This window comes from Metopolophium dirhodum, chromosome 1 (genome assembly GCF_019925205.1).
Source record: "Metopolophium dirhodum isolate CAU chromosome 1, ASM1992520v1, whole genome shotgun sequence".
Classification (NCBI taxonomy): Eukaryota; Metazoa; Arthropoda; class Insecta; order Hemiptera; family Aphididae; genus Metopolophium; species Metopolophium dirhodum.
Window position 1 is genome coordinate 78,695,909 of NC_083560.1, and position 22,508 is coordinate 78,718,416.

Below are 22,508 nucleotides of genomic sequence, written 5' to 3' on the forward strand. Positions count from 1 at the left end.
AACTACCTACTAAATAGGTAATTTGTGAATTTTCAATTGATTAATTTCGTCAAAATCTTAACTTTAAATGCTTATACAAAAACGTGCCTATATATTTTTGATATTTTTCAACTCCTGTTGTAACAATAATATATCAGGAACATTGTATTAAATTTAAAAGATTTTTGATACAACGAATACAATTCTATTGACATTTCTAGAAAATAAAATTGAAGCCGCTCAAAACGAGTCAAAATATTTTAAAAATGTTATAAAGTATACGAAATGATATAATAAACATTTGATGTCAATTTAAAGTATTTAGGTTATTACTTATTAGTTATTGAATAACAACAAAATAAGAAAATCAGTGTATGAGAATTTGTTAATTCATGGGTAAATATCCAACGTCTAACTTTAAACGCTCGTAAAAAAATTAAGTTATTTTTTATTTTAAATGTATCAATACTTAAGAGGAAACTTGCATTATGTTTTCAGAGCTTAGATATAAATAGAAAGTTTTTTATGAATTTCTAACTTGAAATAACTTGTCAATTTTTGTGATCTTAATGAATTTTGTCAACATTTTAACTTCAGACGCTCTTAAAAAAATATTGTGGATTTATGCTCAAATTTTTTTTAATTACCACTAACAAAACCCTATGAGGAACGTTGTTTTATATTTTTAAGTTTTTTGACCGAGCATAAACTATTTTATTGATACCTAATATTTTTAAAAAAAACTAATAAAACTAGACATTTTCTTATGTCTATAAATAGCTCAAAAAGAGTCACAATATTTCGAAAATTGTACGGTGAATGGAAATCGTTCATATAGTAATTTAATGAAAAATATCTACCGTAATTTGTTAAGAGTTAACCAAATTCTACTTTGTCGATAACCAAAATATTTAATGTTGACATTCCAAATGCACCAACTGTCCAACTAGATTCCCTTTTCCATCCAAAAAGATACTGAAACTGAAAATCTAAGAATTATTTCGACTACTTATCGTGTAAACAGACACGAATATAAAAAAAATAAATAAATAAACACACATCAGTATAAAATCAATACATTCATCGCTCCACCCAGAATCTTAAATATTATCGCCATATTCAGACACGTAATTGTTTTAAATTACTGTTTTAAATGGCCTGGTTTTCGGAATTTTAACGGTTAAAATAGACACTAAATAGCATAAAAAACCACTAAATGACACTGATTACATTAATTCGCAACGACATAGGTAACTATTTTTATTTCTAATTGCAGGCGACAAAGTCAATAAGACAACAATACTGTTTATTGAAGGATAAGTTTTTATCTTAACGGCTTAAATAGTTAAATGGAACCGTCGTACACTCGTGCTATATAAATATTTTCACAAACATATAAAAATATAAAATTGTGTATACTGTAACGTTTATTTAATACCTATTTATTCATTTTATGTAATATTAAGTTAATTATTCTTAAAATTATTCTAAAACCATACTAAATTAATAAATCGCAAAGTTACATTTCTTTGCAATAAAAAAATCGTGTTAAATTGACAGTTTTACAAAACATATTTCAAGCTCACTTATAGTAATGAATACAATCATTAAAAAAAAAAGATTCAAAATTATTATGGCTTAATAAATTGCTTAGTTATCCAACTCCTACACATTTGAAATTAAATTTTTACATATTTGAAATTCTCAAAGAAAAATTCTGGTTTTGACTATTAAATTCAAAATTTAAGCTGTTATTCAAAAAAATAAACAACTGAAAAAAATAATAACAGAAAAAAATATAATTTATTTTATAAATGTTATTTTGTTATGATGCCAAATTATGTAAAACATTACTAATTCCAAAAACTTTTTTTTGAGAAAATCATGCTTTGTACCTAATATTATAATTTATAATTATGTATGTATTATTATTATGTATACACGCTGGTTTCAGTTGGAAATAATAAAATGTATCGAACTTAGATCAAAAATTTATATTTTTTAAAAAAACTCGCATTAATTTATATTATGCGCAAAATTACTTTTTTCACTAGAAAGTGTTTTATTTAAATTAATATAAATCATGCTATTATCTAAAATACTAAAGTCACAGCCGTGCAGCTGATTATTATTAAATAAATAAAATCAAAAGTAAACTCGATATATTTGTTATTGTTTATTGTTCAATAATCATAGCTGGTATACGCGCTTACATTATTTTTTATTTTGGTAATTATTTTGTAAAAGGCGGGTTTACAATTTTTAATATTCACCTATATTCAAAATGTGTACACAAGCATTATTAAAATACAGGATATAATTGGTAATATATTAATATCAGTATGTTATAGAATGTAAATTAATAATAATTAGTAAAATATATTATAAAAACATGAGATAAATTATAGTTAATAAACTTTGAACATAATATAATATATATTTTTCACAACATAGCAGGTACATAATAGGTAAACAGGTGAAATATCTTTCGGTATATGCTAGGTTAATTTAGGTATATATGTAGTAGGTAATAGGTATAGTATGATTGTAATGTGATGATAACTTCTGACGACGTTAATATTGTTGACATAGTTTTGATCATATGTCTGGTAAATGGTCGAAATGTTTTTGCGCCACTTTTAAAGGACGAGTCAAGTCGGGGCTTTGATTGTTGCTCGGTATCTGTGGAAACAGCGTTGATGCGATATTCACGTAATGTCCATTCTGTGAAAAATCAACGCAAAATGATTACCAATTATTGACAAAGCTAATAGGCAGGCAATAGGTAAAAATTATAATTACCCACTACTAATCTGCAGTACGTTTTTATCATTATTTTTAGTTAAAAATGCCATTTTAAAAATCTATTATTATTATATATCCTACTATATAAAACATATTAAAATAAAAGAACAATGGCAAGAAGGAACTTATTAAATGACATGATTAACGAAAATCTCCTGGGAAAATTTAAAACTTATCAAAGAGAAGCTAGCAGCATATTGAGGAGGGAAAAGAGAAAATACATTCGAGACATAATGGAGAACGTAGAAATTGACTATAGAGCACATAAAACAAGAGACATGTACAAGAGAATAAGCCACCTTAAAAAGAGAGAAAGATTCTTAAGAAGGACGACGGAACCTTACTAACTTCAAGTGAGGAAATAGCTAACCAATGGGGTGAATAATTTAACGAATTATTAAACTGAGAATTCTTCAGTTTCAAATCACAACCTTGGAACAACCAAACGTGCTCAGAACCAACAATAGAAGAGATAAAAATGCAAAAAAACTATTAAAGAACCAAAAATCTGCGGGAGAGGATGAAATATAAGCTGAGCTACTAATAAATGGAGGAGAGGAACTATTGATAAGAATATGGAAATTATTAGTAGGTATGTCAAATTTAGGGGTAGGAAGAAATACCGGAGAGTTGGAAAACAGCTCTGATTTTTCCGATCTATAAAAAGGGGAACAGACAAGATTGCAATAATTATCGAGGGATAGCACTCCTGACGTATAAAATTTTCTCAAATTGTGTCCTTTCAAGACTAAAGGGAAAGTCAGAAGAGATTATCGGAGACTACCAAGAGGGTTTTAGACCTGGGAGATCCACAACGGATCAAATGTTTAATCTTTGACACAATTTCAAAAGACATGGGAATTCCAGAAAGAAGATGTTTTGTTTATTGATTTCAAGAAAGTATACGATATCATTCATAGAAAGAGCTTAATCAACATTATGAGAGAATTTAACTTCCCATTCAAACTAATAAAATTAGTCGAGATAAGTATCATGGACACTTATATCAAAATAAAAACCGGAAGTGACATTACGGAACCAATACCAGTGAAGTCAGGTTTGAGACAGGGAGACTCAATGTCACCAATATTGTTTAATATAGTTTTAGAGAAGGTCGTTAGAGCAATGAACGTCCGACACGACGAAAGACTGAGACTCCAAGACTCTTCAATAGGCCTATTAGCGTATGGGACGACTTGGTACTCTTGGAGGAAACCACGAATGCATTAAAATAAATGTTTCAATGACTATAGCAAATGGCATCGAAGGTAAAAGGTTGTACAGAAGCTAAATGTATAGCAAAACATTCACATACCATTTCAAGTTTTAAAAATGGTAATACAAATATTTATGCTAAAAACTTGCCTATATCTTTGTCTTTATTATCTGTATAGGTAGTTTCCTACCTACTATGTACGGGCCGCAATCTGGATAGGTGAAAAGGTAAAAAGGTTACTCGGGGCCGCAATCGAACGACGCCCAGTACAGGAATACCAGTGTATACCAGAACTATAATACAGGAATACCGGTAAATATACCGCAATATACTGACAATTGGTTCAGTAGTTTTGAGTGTAGATAATGAAATAGACCAACAAATATTAATTTTTATTTATGAGATATTGGTATATATTATAATATATATTATGTAACTTATAGTAACATATAGTATACTGTATAGACTATAGAGAGTATAGTGACTTCGGGGTATTGAACGGGACGTCGGTTCTTCAGTATTACGATATACCGTTAAAGCAGTGTTTGAGCAATAACCGGTATACCGGTTATACTGGTACTACGGTATACCGTTCTAGCAGTACTTAAGCAATAAATGGTTTACTGGTTAATCGATATAGCGATATCAGTCAACCCTATAGGTTAGTCATAAGTATATGGTTAGCAAATAATGTTTTAAGTATACACCATATTTTGCAAAAATGTATCTCAAACAAATTCTTTTCCCTGTGCTAGAAAATTAGTCAAAAAACATGCTTTTGTTACTTACTCCATAGTTCTGACACGACAACACGTTATTGAAAAACAAAATAAAAAACCAAAAAATTATCCATATAATATGTGGATAATATTATAAATCTATTTTTATTCACCGTAAATATTTTGAATAGGCGCTCTATTTACACATCAGTTATATTAATTTATGATTATAATTGTATAGGTCTATTAGGTCCGAAAGGTCTGGCACCTACTAATTTTTTAGTGTAATTTGACTTCAAAATTTTGAATTTGGGGATGCCAGGCTGACGGACCTCAATTTAATGATAAATGATTTTCTAGTGGTGGTGGTACGGGGTAACTACGGGTAACGCAGAGGCCAGAATTTAAAAAGAAAAAATACAATTTAAAACAGAATAAAACAATAATTATTGCCCACCATTTACCGTATACTTAAAAATTAATATTTTTTCACGTAGGTATACGAATTTTTTCATAAATACTGTTATGGTTACCTATACACCGCGGCCGTATACTCCAGTATGCGCTCCAATACACCACTGGCAATAATGTTATAATAATGTGATACTTATATATTGTAGGGGGGATTTGAGCTACAAGTGGTTGGCCCGTATCTATTTAATATCATTAGGTGGGTATTATAAATATTATTATAAGAGTAATATAAAGTTTACGCGCGAGAACTTTTATAATTCAAACGACTCTACTCCAAAATTGGAACCCATTCTCAGCGAGTCTAACGGGCCCTGAGTTTCACTTTTCACTATTCACTATAATATACCTATATTGTATAATCGTTTTATCTCGTTTTTTTTCATAATATAAAATATATAAGAATACATTTGTGTTAAAATCATAATATACTTACCTTTGATTTTTCTCGAAATGTTTTAAGTTTTTCAAACTCGTATAAATCTCCTTCCGGGTACTTGAACGAGAAATTATCGAAAAAAGGGTGTCGTAAGAGTTGATCACATGTCCATCTTCTTAATGGGTCTTTTTCTAGGCACATCTAATTAAAAAACAATATAAAGGTAAACTGATGTTATGACACTGTTAATTAACTATACGATTTTCCACAAAATGTATGATATTTTTACAACGTACGACAATTTATGTTAATGCATGACGCAATGGGTAAAGTGATAATAGTTATAAAGCCACGGTCCTTATGAATAACAAAATGTGTTCATAAATATTTAATATCGGCATAATTTAAATGGGTTTAATTTAATAAGCTAGGTAGTAGGTACCTACAAAAATAATTTATTTTTATTACAATTCGTAATATACCTCGGTAGCTTGGTTAGCTTAAAATGTTGATGCAGGGAGGGTGTTACGAATTGCAAGTCTGGGGGAAAATTATAAATGGTAGGTCCTTTTTTCGTATAATTGTGGGTTGTGGTCCATTTTTTTTACTTGTTACTTTAAATTCTTGTACAATCTCATCTTCATTTATTTTGTGGTAAAACTTATTCTACATACTTACTTTACTTTCTCTATTATTTAATGTATTATAATAGAATTGATATCTTTAAATATTCATAAACATACAAGTATACAACCAGTGGCGTAGCCAGGATTATAAAATGGGTGGGAGGGGGGTATTAAGTATAAATTGAAACAAGATTTATCCGGTTTTTCTATGTAAATAAATTTAAGGTTCAGGACTTGTTGCACTAAAATTTATCAAAATGTTGGAAATTTTTTAAGTATTGTGAAAAAAACAACTTAATTTTTAAAAATGCTAAGTTAAGTGGACGTTACACGGCCATTTGTTGTCCCCGTCTTACAAGTGAGTAACATAGCAAATTTAAGCTCAGCGGATCACGTTTATCGCAGTTAGTTCAAAAATTAAAATGAATTGACCTATTATGAAATTTGATGTTAAATATCATTATCTGTGTTTGCATTTGGGTTATTTACGATAATTTTTCAATTTTTTTAGCTCGTCATTTCATATAACAAATTTATAACTTACCTAAAATAAACTACAACCACTACAAAAAAAAAACATGCAAATGCAAGAAGTCCTGAACCCGATAATATAATAATACATTTACTAGGAGACAAAATGTCAATGGTTGAACACCCTAAATCCCCTTTGGCTACGCCACTGTATACCACACACTATATTATTTATAGTCAGAACAATATTTTTTATTTACTAGGTAATTAGTTTACAAATAAGTTACCAAATTATTTATGATTTATTGATCTATTACTTATTAGGAAGTAGATAGGTGGTACTAATATCATAATTTCAAAATTTAAATAAAAAAAAATTAAACAAGGATTAAAATATTTTTTTTTAAGCAATTTTATTTCTGCTTTAGTTTTTAATCATTTTGAATTTAGAAAATAGCTTATTTTGGCAGGTGTTGAGGTTACTACTTACTAGTAAGTGGTACCTATTGTTGTACAATTCTAAGAGAAAGTGCAGTGTTAGGAAATGCACCAGACATCGTCCTTAAGGGAATTCGATACGTGATTTTCTGTTTTCGTCTAACACACGCGTGACATAGTATTTTAGACGTATTTTTTCCAAATATACCAATTGATCTAATGAAGCGATAAGAATTCTAAAAACAGATTAGAATTTTTCGTCAAGTCTACTTTAAATTGACTTTCCAACATTTTTGATATTATCCCCAAATTCCTAAAAATATCATATTAAAAATAGTTTTTAAAAGCTGTAGTGTTTCAATTTTTGGAGAAGTTAAAATAAAAATGCAAGAAAGTCAATTTCAAGTAGACTTTACGACAAATTCAAATCTGTTTTTAGAATTCTTATCGCTTCATTAGATCAATTGGTATGTTTGGCAAAAAACACGTCTAAAATACTATGTTGCGCGTGTGTTAGACAAAAACAGAAAATCATGGTATCGAATCCCCTTAAGAAAGTTAGAGCTTGCACTACCAGCTAACCAGCTATATATTAGTATCTTTATCAATTGTATTTCAAAATACTAACAAGTAACAACTCTTCATATAATTTTGAAGCAACTACCTATAGGTACCTATCACAAGAATCACCCTCACTTAAATTGGTAGGTAACGTTATACAGTTGTAAAAAAACCCAAAATTGTCATTATGGATTTAAATTGCATAAATCTTTCAAATAGAAGATAATATAAGGCATCAGCTATGACGTTAAAATAAAATATCTAGAAGTTATTTTCGGCATTTGAATCGTCATAATTTTCACGATAAACTTTTATTTTTACTAGGACACTAGGTATTGCCTTCTTTATTATAAATATGTATTATATTTATAAAAAATAGTTATATAAAGATATACGTATTATGTATATAAATTATAAATACGTAGTGTTATTTATTTATAAATACAAAAGTCCAAATCCAGACTTCTGGGAAGAATTAATTGCCCTAATATAGCTTTTACGTAGTCTTAAAGAAATATTTGTTTTTTTCATTCCAATACCAATTGGCAATATTAATAACTGTATTTGTTAAAATAATAATGAAAATAAAATATTAAATTAGGTTGGTCCGGTAGATGCCGGATGAAGGATGAAGTTCCTAATTGTTCAACTGTTCATTAAATAAACCATTAATATTATTATTGGGGGACGGAGTGGCCGAGCGGTCTAAGGCGTCGGTTGCGACGCAACCGGCGCCGGTTCGATTCCTTGGTCACGGGCGGCATTTTTCTTCGGGCCAGTCACGGTGTCCGGAGAACAAGTGCTGCCATCCCCAACCCGAGCATGGCAGATACCTACTGGTGCCCATTCAAAAATTCTGCCAAACACAAACACTCACGTGTAAAAACCCTACCACCACCATAATACAACCCTACTAACAGCTAATGGCCATAGATGCCCGGCTTAAGGATCAATAAAAAAAAAAATAAAAATATTATTATTATTTATTATTAAATAATAGGTAAGAAATAAAATAAATACACATACCTATAATATAATACACCTTTAAGTATCGGCTTATCACTTATCTTAATATATATATATTTCTTTCCGTGTGTAAGTATTCAAACTCCTCCTAAACGGCTGCACCGATTTTGATGACATTTTTTGCGTGTGCTTGAGTGGGTCCTTGAATGGTCGAGATTCACAATTGGATCCGATAGGACCTAACCCGGGAGGAGATCAAACAGGGATTTTGAGATTTACGATGAATATTTTTGTTTATAAATGATTCTGATTGGTTATAGGATAAATAATTAGTAGAAATGAGTATCTATTTATTATTGGTTGCCATTGGTTTTTCGGGCAGATCAGGTACAAGCATGCATCAAATCGAATTTTGGCCATTGCATACGAAGGTGGCTGAGTTTCACTTATAGCAGTTGAATTGCCTACTTGATGTGCTGACGCACATATTCCACGATCCGACGTAGTTGGATTAACTATCAGGGTGGCTGAGTTGTACTTACTGCAGCAAATTACACCCAAAAGGAGTTGAGTGATAATAATTTTTTTAAGAGTTGTCATTTTTACGGGGAGCGAAGTGCGCGGGATCAGTTAGTCTATACATGTATAAATGAATGTTTGTCTGTATGTCACTAAACTCCTCCTAAATAGCTGGAATGATTTTGATGAAATTTTTTGTGTGTCTTTGAGGGGTTCCCTGGGTGGTTTAAATTCACGATTGGACCCGATAGGTCCAATCTGAAGAGGTGCTCAAACAGGGATTTTGAGATTTACGATGTACATTTTTGTTTATAAATGGTTGCTATTGGTCATAGGAGAAATAATTAGTAGAAATAAATATTTTTTTGTGTATAAATTGTTTTCATTGGTTATTCGAGCAAATGAGGTAAAAGCATGCATCAAATTACCACTATATGGTCTTGAATAAATAAATTATAAACATGAGAGTTTAATGTATATTTTTACCTATTATATATATACTCAAAAACTACGTAACCGACTTTGTAAAAACTTCCCATTGTTCTTGGAGATATCTGGAAAGTTGAGAGAGTAGTTACAACTTACAACCACGTTTGATTTATATCAAGTGCAGGAATATTTAATCCGCCACGGGCGAATGGTCAATCTCCGACGAATAAGTTCACAAAGCGAGGTATACAGACCCAATTTTCCCAGTGAATTGACGTACACCAAAACAAAGATTTGCCAGTATACGCTATATTTTATAATTGATATTTTTTCACGGGAGAAGTCGGGTTATTTATATATAAATGGATGTTTGTCCATCCGAAGTTAATAGACTCATAAACAACTGGACCGTTTTATAACAATAAATTCCTTGAGACTTGAAGGGTGTTTATAGCTTATTTTTTTCAACCTCTATAATAGATAGCTAAAGGGTATAATAATATTACTATTTAAATTTGCTGTAAAGATATAAGTAATATAAATAATAATTTATAATTATTGCTGTCTCACAAATGATTCCGCTATGGAAACAAGAGGTAACTCTTTGTTATTACTTATTATTATAGTATCTATAGGACCTAGGTATATTAAAATCCATGATGTTTCGAGTGAGAATCTATCTGTGATGATTTGTTTTATCGTTATATAGTATTATTATACTTTATTAGAGAGACAGCCTCAACCGGTAAATCGTATGATAAAATTATAAATGAAAATTGATGCGTGTGTATACAGTATACACGGTCGTTACTATTTACAGATATTAACATACTAACTACATTGTACATAATATCTAAAAATATTATTTTCCAGTTATTTGCCATCGATATGGATTTTATACATTCTATATTATTTTCTATACAAGCTTAGTATACCCCACTAGCGTAAAATGCAATATACAAAAAATTCAAATCTTCCAAAATGAAATTCTCAGACTAATAAGTAATAACCAAAATACGCCTATCCATACAACTCAAACACACCCTCCATACAGACATCTACATGCCTAAAATAACAGAAATAGTCGAAACACTTTATTCCAAATTTAGAAATCATCTTTAACCCAAAATAATCCCCACTTGTTTTATAACTTAATAACAAACATTATTCTCTGAATTAGACAGGCGTCCACTTATGTGACAGTGGCTTCAATACCTAATTTAATAAATACCACAAGGACATATTAAATTCACGCTGAAGTGCGGTCACTGGATAGTTCTTCCTCCACGCCATCAAGCATTTTTTATATAAACAAATAAATACACCCTATCAATGATTGCTGGGTTATCTATGCTAAATGGCTTTATTAAACTAATTCTGAGACAGTTCTTTTCGAAATGCTGAACGTGTAATTGTAGGCGAAAAGAATGCAATTAATTTTAGGCCGTAAAGTGAAGGGTTTTTGAACGAAAGGAGTTGTGCCCATTAAGTATAGGTATACTATAATATATTATATTATTATGTATTAATAAAATAAGAGTTGTTTCATTAGGTATAGAAAAATCTATGGTGATTGTTACTATTTGTTAGTAGAATTGGTTTTGGAATTTATTGGTTGTACAGTATAAGTAACTGCAAGTACCTATCATAGTATTATAGAGACGATATAGTTAAGATGATAGTATGCTACTATGATAGTACAAATATTAAAAATTAAGATACAAATCAGTCAGTGTTTTAACTCTTAATGCATTTTCATTGGTCAACGTTGTGAAGAGACACGTGGCTTAATACGTGGGATTTTGTACAAATAGGTATAACTTGGCTGAAATTTAATTGTTGAAATATGAACTATTTATCAAAATTTTATAACTACATGACAAAGGTTAGACAGATGTTTATTTATGTATGAGACATTATTAAATTTCATGCATTTTTAGTATCTATACTCAGCTGTATTTATACTTTTTTTAATTTTAAAAACCACCAACTAATTTTAAAACTATAACCATTTTTAATTTTATAGTGTTAAAAGCAAATTAGATTTTTAATGATTAAAAATTTATGTCCGAAAAAAAATAAAAATAATAACGATTTTATTTAATAGGTACTATTGATCTATTCAAATTCGACTAAACGCATCAAATCGATATAGTTTATTAGTTTAATATTATTAAATATCGACATTGAATATTAAATAGGTAAATTTAAATATAGTCACCTTTAAAAAGTCCAACAAATGTGGAATAGATAATGTTTGTTTGGGTAGTTTTTTTTCCAGTGGTTCAATAGTTTCTGGTTGTGGTAAACTCATACCTCGAAAAAATTCGTTCATTTTGAAAATGTGCATGTGTCTAGCTATTAAGTCACCTAAAAATTCAAATTAAACACTGTTAGCTGTAATAAATTGTTATTATTTTATAAATATGAGAAAAATATTCAAGTTGCTCGGTTAATCCAACGATTTTGAGCCGTTTTTCAAATAGTATTATAGACTATAGACAATAACTAGCTAATACAAAATGTTAAATTCTGACTTATTTTTTAATATATTATATAAATTAGGTATGAAGAATACCGTATGATAATTCTTGTCTTAAAATGTCTGAAATGAAATCTAAACATTTTTTTATTATTATTTTTCCATCAAATACATTTTTTATTTTAGGAATTTAATTTTTAGTATATAATATATATCTATAACATTAGATACAATAGATTGAACATTTTAATTTAAAAAAATCTCTGCTTATAATAATTGAATAAAAACAATGATATTTACATTCAAATTAAATATGATAAATTAATTACAGTATTACACACTCGATACACTAATATCAAGCACATTGACAATACTACGACCTGTTAAGTGAAAAGCATTTTAAAATTTTAAAAACTGCATTACAAATAATATAACTTTTTATTATAATTAAATATTATTTTCATAAATAATAAATTCATACTTTCTTTGGATTGAAAAAAAGATAAAATTGAGCTGATCATAATATAAACACATATTCAAATTTAGCTACGTGCTGCAGTGACCCTTAAAATGTCCTGCTGTTTCATATAACAAATATTATTATTGATACTTATTGATAGTATTTAAGCGGTGAGCGATTTTGGCAGGTTAGTACACACATTCTTGACGTAGGTATAAACACCATAAATCATAATATTATATGGTCATTAATATTCAAAGTTTGATGTAATAACATGAATAAATATACATCACAGCAAGATAGACTGGCTGCTTTATATTATAATTGTATACATAATTTGTAAAATAATATAACAATTTTATGTGACAGATTATAATCTGTGATGTACTTTAAAATATATGACGAACAGAAGGTATATCAATATGTTAATATTATTATACACAATAGCACGATGCAGTAAGTTGGAATTTTAAAACATAAAGAGGTAAATTATATTTTTATTAACGACCCACGCATCTCCCCCGAACAAAACACTGTCATCGATAATGAAAATCAACACTGTCGCTGCAATTTGCAATAATATATCACTGAAACGCACACAACATACATATACGCACACCTATCCAAATACCCATCACCACCCTTCATGAAAGCTGAATGGCAATTGCTTCTGGCGGGAGCGTTTTCCCTGCCACTGACATGATAAATATATTACATTATTAAACTTAGCAAACTATTATATTATGAGATTGTCCTAGCTGGTAAAGCTTTAAATTATAAACGTCTGAATAATTATGTTCCATTAATATAAATTCGATTAAAAAACCCGCGATTGTTATGAGTTATTACGATACAAGTTTATACGAGACGAAGGTAAATTTGCCAAAAATTAACCGCAACACTTTTCGGTCGATTTTAATAACACATTGTTTAGTTTGCTATGAAATTAGACGCCATATAGCTGAGTAGGTACCTATTTAATAAAGTGTTGGTAGGTACCTATTAATGGCTTTTATAATATTGTCAACTTGTCAAGTACAAAGAAAATGTGTGAAATTCTGTTGAAGTTTGAAATTAGTTTTTCCATGTTCCATATGCCTTTTTAATAACAAGACAGTATGATTTTACTATGAAATAGAAATTTAAAATAAATGCACTCAAATACCACCAAAGTTTAGCACTGCGGATTAGGATAAAAATGCTTCAATACTCATACAAAAATAAGTATTAAATTAATATTTAAAATATTATTATGTCTTAGAATGCTCAGCGCTTTTTATCAATAGAATATTATTCGTTATGTATTTAGAATATTATACAAGGGATATTTTGTATGCATGTTCAGTCTGATTTTATGTTTAAATTATGCATAGTAAACTAAGTATTCAAATTTTGATTTTTACGACATTTAAGGAGTATCCTGTGGCGATACCATCTTTTGTTTTTCAAATGAGAACCTACATGTTATAAAGCACATTGTGAATCAAATGATTTTTATGAAAATGTTGATGTATTGTAATCGAAATTTTAACAAAAATTTGTAAGTTATACAAGAATAATAGTCTAATAAATAATATACTTTGTAAACAGATACGACAGCCTGATAGGTAATTATAATTAAGTAGGTATGCAGTATAAAATATTTGTTAATAATTACTTCTTAGTCAAATATACTCAGAGATTAACATTATAAATTGCTTATAGATTAAATAGCAACCAATAATTTTCAGAATAAAAGTAATTAATATTCGTTTTCCATATTAATCTTAGTATTTAAAGTAGAACGACTCAGAAACTTTTCTTTCAAAATTGATTATTACGATAGGTATGTTAACGTTTTCACAAAAATCATTTGATAAATTCGCAATTTGCATTAAAATTTAAAACTTTTAGGTTCTCATTTCAATATCCAAAGTTGGTATCGCCATAGGAATCTAGTGAAATATTGTGAAAAATCTAAGTACCTACTTATTCAAAAATATCGTCTATAGTCAATTATACTTAAACAATTTGAAAAATTAGAATTCGAATATATTATGCATGATTTAAACTTAAATTTGAGTGAGCATGTTTAAAAAATCTCTCTGTATAGATATATATCAAAATACTAGGTACACAAAAAACAAAACTAAAAAGTAAATCAAACATTTATAGAAAAAAAGTTTCCAAGCACATAAATTTCCACTATTAAATTGTATTTTTTAGGCCATACACTGTTATACAATAATACATCAGTATCAAAAAGTTCTATGAATACTTTAAAAGTTCACACACGAGTTCTGTATTATAATATATACATAAATATATACTGCATACTATCCTATTCATGTGTAATTATTGATCTGAAAATGTTAAACTGAATCCCTGCAGTATCCTTTATAGTTTTATATAATTTTCATTAAAGGTTTATTAAAAGTTATCCTTGCGTTTACGACGAGTAGAAATTCTTTAAATATTATAAAGTATAAACATACCTACTTAAAAAGCACACCGAACTAAAACTTTTACTAATATTAGTTTTTTATTACATTTCGAATAAATGAAAATTAAATTATTTTACCTAACGTAGATCTTATTAAGTACAGTTGGTCAACATCGGATTTCCCCGGCCACAGAGCTTCTCCTCTAATGAGCTCCGCACCAACGCAACCTGTAAACAATTAAAAAATCCTTTTACTTATTTTAAAAACCAATACAACGTTTTATTAATTTTTATAAATACTTATTATATTTATTTATTATATGAAGTGCTTAGGACTAAAATAATATGCGTTTAATAATATAAGTTTAATTTCCATTTAATCAGCATTGTTTTATTATGTACTTATGTTATTACGAGTTTGGAATTATTGAAAATTCGTAGAAATAATTTTATGGATTCAACATGAGAGTTATATAGTGACTTCAAAAAAATAAAAGTCACGTCTTTGAATAGATAAAATTATAAAAATAAGCCAACTAAATTTATATATCTGTTAAGACTTTAAGAGGATGTCAGTGCACTATTTGTTTTCTCACTCTGACTCGCGCGCAATGTAGTAAATTTACGTCTACAATAATGATTATAATAATTTCTGAAATTAGAGTGAAATTTGGTACCTTTTATGTAATTTAAAGGTAAGGTCTAGGGCATCTCATATTATCTCATATATTTTAATTTAGCTTATGAGTATATTAAGATGTACAAATAATTCACAATTTTAAAATACTCATAACTCACTTTAAAACTAAAATATAATAAAAAGCCTATGAGATAACCAAGATAATAATCTTATCTTAAAATATTATAATAGGTCATTTCACTACAATTTTAGAAATTTTTATGATAATAACAGGGCTTGCAAATGTTATAACAACGTTATGATTATAACGTTATATTTGACAAAAAACGATAGAAATTTGCAAACGTAATTATAACAGAAAGCGATAATTAAAAATAATTAAACACCGAAAAACAAAACATAACGCAAAACGTAATTTGTAGAATATCATTGAACGAAAAATAAACGAAATAATTTAAAATCCATTTATTTAAAAGGTCTATTGGTTTCGAAGAAACATTTATGTCATGCCAACAATCTAAGAATTGATTATATTATACTCCGTATCCGGGCCATTACCTACCCGCATTAGTTATTATTTTTAAATTTAATAGGTATTAACGATAAACGCACAACTTGTGTAACTTCTTAGTTCTAAATAACGATAAACACAAAAGTAGAATAACGTTTTAATTCTTAATAACGATAAACGCAAAAATTGTGTAACGTTTTTAAATTGTAAATAACATAAAATGGATTTTTTTCAAATGTAAGCCCTGGATTATAATCATTATTGTGAACATAAAATTTTGTGCGTGGGTCAGAGAGAGAAAACAAATAGTGCGTTTACATCCTCTTAAGTACAGACAATTGTCAGCGCACTCCTATATTAGGTTACTATTGCATAAGATTTTAAGAACGTACCTATACGCACTCTTAGATTGTGAGTTTTAAATGGACGTATATATAATATTACATTATATCAAATACGATGTTATGTAGTATGTGGCTAATTTAGTCGAATACAGTGAAGCCTGACTTAATCTGGACACTTGCATATTATAACGGACACATCCGTCCAGGATAATGAAAACCAAAATTACGTTTATTTGACTTTTGTAAGTTGTAATCGACTATAGTGTATGCATCATGAATGTATAATTAACTATAATATGTATCTAAGTATGTATCATATTGTGTGTACTGTGTACCTATGTACCGTATAATACATTGATATGTATTTATTTTTAGTATCGACACTTTTTTATAAAAATAAAATATTTTCATTGAATAGATTCGTACCTACGTTAGTTTTACTAAAATTATACAATAGTCTGTCGACAACAGACACCTGTCTATAATGAACACTTTTGATGGACCCGTGACTGTCCGTTATATATAGGTTTCACTGTATTATATATTATAATGGATGATTCTTTAAACAGTATTGTTAATTCGGCCGGATGTCTCAAAAATATATCAACATGTTTGAAAAAAAAAATTTGTTTTACCTAGGTATATCGTTATAATTTTTTAGGTATTTTACTTTTTAATGATAACATGTATTTTAATTTTATATTCCAAAACAGAAGAAGTTTTAAGAATTTTGATTGAACTTTAAGCGGGAAGTTAATTTGTTAATTTTTGGTAATACTTTAATAGTATAGAGTTAGGATTTTGAAGCAATATATTAACAGAGTAGGTACTTAAAGTATAATAAAAGACAAACAATGGGATTTTATATTGTATGATATAAATCAATAAAATTATTTTTATTATCATTATTGTTATAATAATTTGTTCCCATAAATTTATAATATTGTCTTTTAACACAAAAATGTTCAACCATATTATATTTTAACGAGCTGTTATCGGAAGAACGTATGTGTTTATTGACGGTTTGGATTTAAAATATTCTTGTACAGCAAAAATAAACTTTTGACATCCATTTTCTGGAAATGTATGAATAGTTCACAAATAAATATTATGTAGATAAAATATAATATTTCAAAGTATTTAACTTCTGTTTTTTATAAAACCTATATTGCTTCTATTGCAAGTTAAAACTACTCTTATCAAAAATATTGATTACCAATCAATTTAAGTACATAACATAGTATTGGCATAAGTAGATGAATTAATATTAGTTAATTATAGGTATAGCATGCACATATTATTGCAGTTAGTATTTACCTATTGCCCAAACATCAACAGAAGGACCATATAATGTATCACCTACTAATAATTCAGGAGATCTATACCATCTGGTAGCCACATAGTCGGTATAATTTTCTCCTGGATCTGTAAAACAGTTTTTTTTTAAAATAAGAAATGTAATTATTAATATTGTGTTGAACTAAATATTAGTTAAGTGAAAATAGCTAATTAAAATACGTAGATATGCTTCAACAATCAACATAAGCAATTTATTTTTTGAGAATCAAGATCTAGTAATTTTGCGTATCAAATATATTTTAGTCAAGTAAAATTTTATGTATTATACAAATTTACTAATTTCTTTACTATGAAAAATATATAAGACCCCGCAATTTAAATTTTAAATAAATGTAAAAATAATTTGTAAAAAACATAAAATGATACCTAATGGCTAATTGACTTAATATTTTATATTTAATTTATCAATAAAATTTTATTGGAATTGGATTGATAATATTTTATTAATTTTAAATTTATATTTGTGAAACAAAAATAATTTCTTTTATTATGTAATCAAAATGTTCAAAAATAATTGACTATTATTAGTCAATTAAAACAAATTATGTTACAAATTAATTATCTATTTTAATCGTTGAAACTACATAATGTAATATAATTTTATTATACTGACTCATTAGTCTTGCAAATCCAAAGTCACAAAGTTTCACCACCCCTTGGGAAGTGAGTAATATATTTTCCGGTTTTATATCTCTGTGTATACAATTGTGTCGGTGGCAGTACGCAACGGCTTGTAATGTTTGCCAAATAATTTGCTTGGTAAATATTTCTGGACAGCCATATGGATGTCTTTCGAGCTCATGAAGTACTGTGTGCTCACAAAACTCAAACACCAAATGAAGTTTTCGTTTGCGTCGGAAGACCTCGAGCAAATTTACCAGATTTGGATGTTTCAATGTCTATAAAATAGTCATAATTTTTCTATCAATGTAATATGCTTTAAAGTTTTAAACATTAATCATTGCCAGTTTCACGGTGCAGAATAATTATACTTGGTGATCGTATATCATGAAGATATTATGATATTACATTAAAAAATAATTTCAATGTAAAATCATCAGATCTATTTGGTATATCTTTTATAATAATATAGTAAATAGGTAACCTACCAATGTTAATTTTTGATGTTACACTGTTTCTGGAAAATAAGCATATTATCTGAAGTCTAGTAGGTAGTAATATAAATAAATCACTGTACCTATTATAATATAATATTATTGTAATGTTCATAAATCATAAACTTTACATTTACGTATAAAATAGTATCGTTAAATTTCCTAATAACAAAATGTTGATGCTATTCCTTTTAATTGAATTGTCTGTTAAAATGTTTTGTATGGATTAAAGAGCCAGTCTACTATACCAAAATAATAATACAATATTAGGGACTACCTATATGGCTTAAGTTTTAAGTGTTATTGGTTATTTCTAATGTACGTAATTTAAAAGGGCAACAAACTCATTATATACAGGTATGTACGCATTAGCCATACTATATAATATTATGTTTTGTTTTAAATGGTCGACTATGTAATTTTTACATGATCTAAAAGAACCACTGAAATATTTGTGATTGAAACAAAACATAAACGAAAAAGGAACTTAAATGGCCACGATAAAAACATATTACCTATCTATGCATAACATTATGATTTTGTCCTAGATACAATTTTAATTGTTCATCTCATAACTCCAAAGTATAAAGTATTTGATTAAAACTCACCTTTAGCATTCGTATTTCACGTAGAGCAATTTTTCGAATTAACGGATCGTCCTCGGATTCAACAAATTTTTTTATAGCTACTATGTGACCATTCTCTCGATTACGACATTTAAAAACCATACCGTAACTCCCTTCGCCCAATTTGCCCAGACGCTCGTAGCGTTCCATTAATTTCAACTTGGAGCTGGATCCATGTCTGAAACGTGAACAATTTGTATATTTGATTGAATAATAGAAATAATTAACTGTACATGACCAATTAAAAACAATCATCGTTTTATCGTTGGAAAAATAAAAGAATCAAATAATGTATTTAAAAAAAACTTTAATATTAACTTACCTTAATGTTTGTTTATTATCAGTGATAATGAAAAACCATGTCAATTTTGATTTCATTAATTAGGTTAGTTTTTGAAATAAGTGTTCAATTCATATATTTTAAAGGAAAGAGCCGCACTCATAATTTATATTTTATTATATTTAATTTTGGTTAAACTTACCTATTTATTATTTTCTATATAATTTGATACATATGTACCTATACATATCCATGTATTATATCCATTATATACTCTTTGGGAGGGAATTATAATTTTTAAAATTGAATTTGAAAGACAATTTATTTCATGTACTAGTTTGATTTGAATATATTTATATTTGTTAGTGGTGGACATTATACATTCTAATGAGACAAAAACATCCATACTACAATCATAAATTAAACACTTAGGTATAGCTGGCTAAGTAAATAACGATATAATTATTTTATTTAAAAATATTCTATAATATAATTGCGTTATATGAAATTTACATCGATATAAATTTCCAAATAAATTATTATAGTATAACAATTATTAAAAATCTTATGTAATGTTATATAATTATGTAGTTTTTAGAGTTATTGATAATAAAATAACTTTCTAAATATTCACAAAAGACATAAAAAAAAAAATTATGTCTTAAAAATACCTTTGAATTAAAGTAATTAAAAATAATTAAAATTCTTATATAAAAGTATAAAACAGAATAAAATTTAAAAGTTTGGGGATGTACATTTTCTTCGAAATGTGCCTAAATTTAAATAACTGTATAGGTAGATATGTTAAAACTAATATGGATAATATTTTATTTTGGTAATTGTTAATTAGTAATAAAATAAATCTCAAAAATTATATATTGTACAAGTTAGTAGGAATTGTAAAATATTCAGCTATTTCTAATTGAATTATTTAGTTATAGCCTATATATTTAGTTATTGGCATAACATTGTGAATTATTTCAAAATTAAAAATCTATACAAAACAAATGTCCACAACACAAATCGAGAAAATGCAAGTTTATATGAGTATGCCTACAAGTTTTTTGCTTCAACAAAATGTCCTTGAAAAATAATCCTTATTAATCACTAAATTACAAAAACAAAATAATATATTTTTATTTTTCAATGTACATTTTCTTCGAAATGTGCCTAAATTTAAATAACTGTATAGGTAGATATGTTAAAACTAATATGGATAATATTTTATTTTGGTAATTGTTAATTAGTAATAAAATAAATCTCAAAAATTATATATTGTACAAGTTAGTAGGAATTGTAAAATATTCAGCTATTTCTAATTGAATTATTTAGTTATAGCCTATATATTTAGTTATTGGCATAACATTGTGAATTATTTCAAAATTAAAAATCTATACAAAACAAATGTCCACAACACAAATCGAGAAAATGCAAGTTTATATGAGTATGCCTACAAGTTTTTTGCTTCAACAAAATGTCCTTGAAAAATAATCCTTATTAATCACTAAATTACAAAAACAAAATAATATATTTTTATTTTTCAATGTACAATAATCAAGAATAAAATATTCATAGATTAATTAATTTAGTATTAACAGAATTGTATATTAGATGAATTAGTAATTACCTATTTATTAAAATATATATAAGTGTTCTATGAAATATCTATTGCATTTTGAAGTCTACCGTTCAGAAGCTAAGTTACGTGAAATATAATATAATATAATGAGTAATTACCCAACTTATATTACTCTATTGTACATTACCTATACATGGACAATTTGAAAATGTCCTCATTTGTCTACTTTATTTGTAAAAATGTTGAAAAAGATTTTTACCTTCGTGGAAGCAGCGGCAAGTTATTTCCATACAGCCACAGACTTTTATCGGGCAAACATTCGCCCATATATAAGTAAAAATTACGACTCCAACAGCAACAGCAACTTCACAACAAAAGGCTGAATCAATATTATTGATTGTTAGGTCACTGTAGTTTTGTTATTATTTCGGGAAAGTAGTTGTTACGTTGAATAAATTATTAGTGGGTACGCATAATCAATTACTGAAATACTTACTATACATTACTACAGTTTTAACATACATTTAGGTGATAAGTGCACCTATATACGAACGATAATATGTTAAATTAAAAATAATTTTTGTACAATTTATTTAGGTACATTAATTAAAATATTCAAGGATTTCAATACCAATTGCATTATAAAGTATTATATACTTATATTAATTATATATATAAAATATACTATACTATAATGTATACTGTTTAGTGTTGTTATGTTATATCTAAATATTTAATATTAATTTACTAAAGAATAATTTATTGTAATTTATCTTAAAATATCGTGTATAAATTATGAATATATTATGTACATTGTATAGTATTTTACTTATACGGAATAGGTTAAACACACATGCATATTGCATACACAACATTATTATTTAAAATATAACGCCATAACTTGCATAAATATATAATATTATGGACTAAATTAAAGCCCAGTCTTGACACCTCAGACCAAAAATTAACATATCAAAATTGATTTTGAATTTTAATGAAATTGTAGGGTTACTCATTATTATATACTTATATTATTTATTTGTGTATACATTTATTTGGAAAACAGAAATAAATAATTAATATAAGGTTCTAAGATATGTTTTTATCAAAA

The 22,508-nt window shown here is 27.5% G+C and overlaps 1 protein-coding gene across 3 annotated transcripts; it reads right to left on the minus strand.

Moving 5' to 3' along the window:
- Positions 1-2,141: 2,141 nt before the first annotated feature.
- Positions 2,142-21,777, minus strand: LOC132935356 (cyclin-dependent kinase-like 4). 3 transcript variants are annotated; one of them, XM_061001880.1, is made up of 8 exons: positions 21,657-21,777; positions 19,521-19,716; positions 18,411-18,696; positions 17,756-17,863; positions 15,082-15,171; positions 11,801-11,949; positions 5,627-5,770; positions 2,142-2,703 (listed from the first exon to the last, which is right to left on the minus strand). In XM_061001880.1, the coding sequence occupies exons 1-8, from the start codon at positions 21,722-21,724 to the stop codon at positions 2,578-2,580; spliced, it is 1,167 nt and encodes a 388-aa protein (XP_060857863.1). In that variant the 5' UTR covers positions 21,725-21,777; the 3' UTR covers positions 2,142-2,577. The 3 variants fall into 3 exon arrangements, with proteins under 3 accessions (XP_060857863.1, XP_060857865.1, XP_060857864.1); XM_061001882.1 differs by having other exon boundaries at positions 21,585-21,671; XM_061001881.1 differs by lacking the exon at positions 21,657-21,777 and adding an exon at positions 19,861-19,988.
- Positions 21,778-22,508: the final 731 nt, after the last annotated feature.

Bases quoted from the DNA above. Each gene is read 5' to 3' on its own strand.
- LOC132935356 (XM_061001880.1), bottom strand. From the start codon at position 21,724: ATGGGCGAATGTTTGCCCGATAAAAGTCTGTGGCTGTATGGAAATAAC. The intron at 17,864-18,410 runs GTCAGTATAATA...ACTGTTTTACAG, and splicing joins TGGATTTGCAAGACTAATGA to ATCCAGGAGAAAATTATACC. The intron at 15,172-17,755 runs GTAAATACTAAC...AATTGTTTACAG, and splicing joins TGTTGATGTTTGGGCAATAG to GTTGCGTTGGTGCGGAGCTC.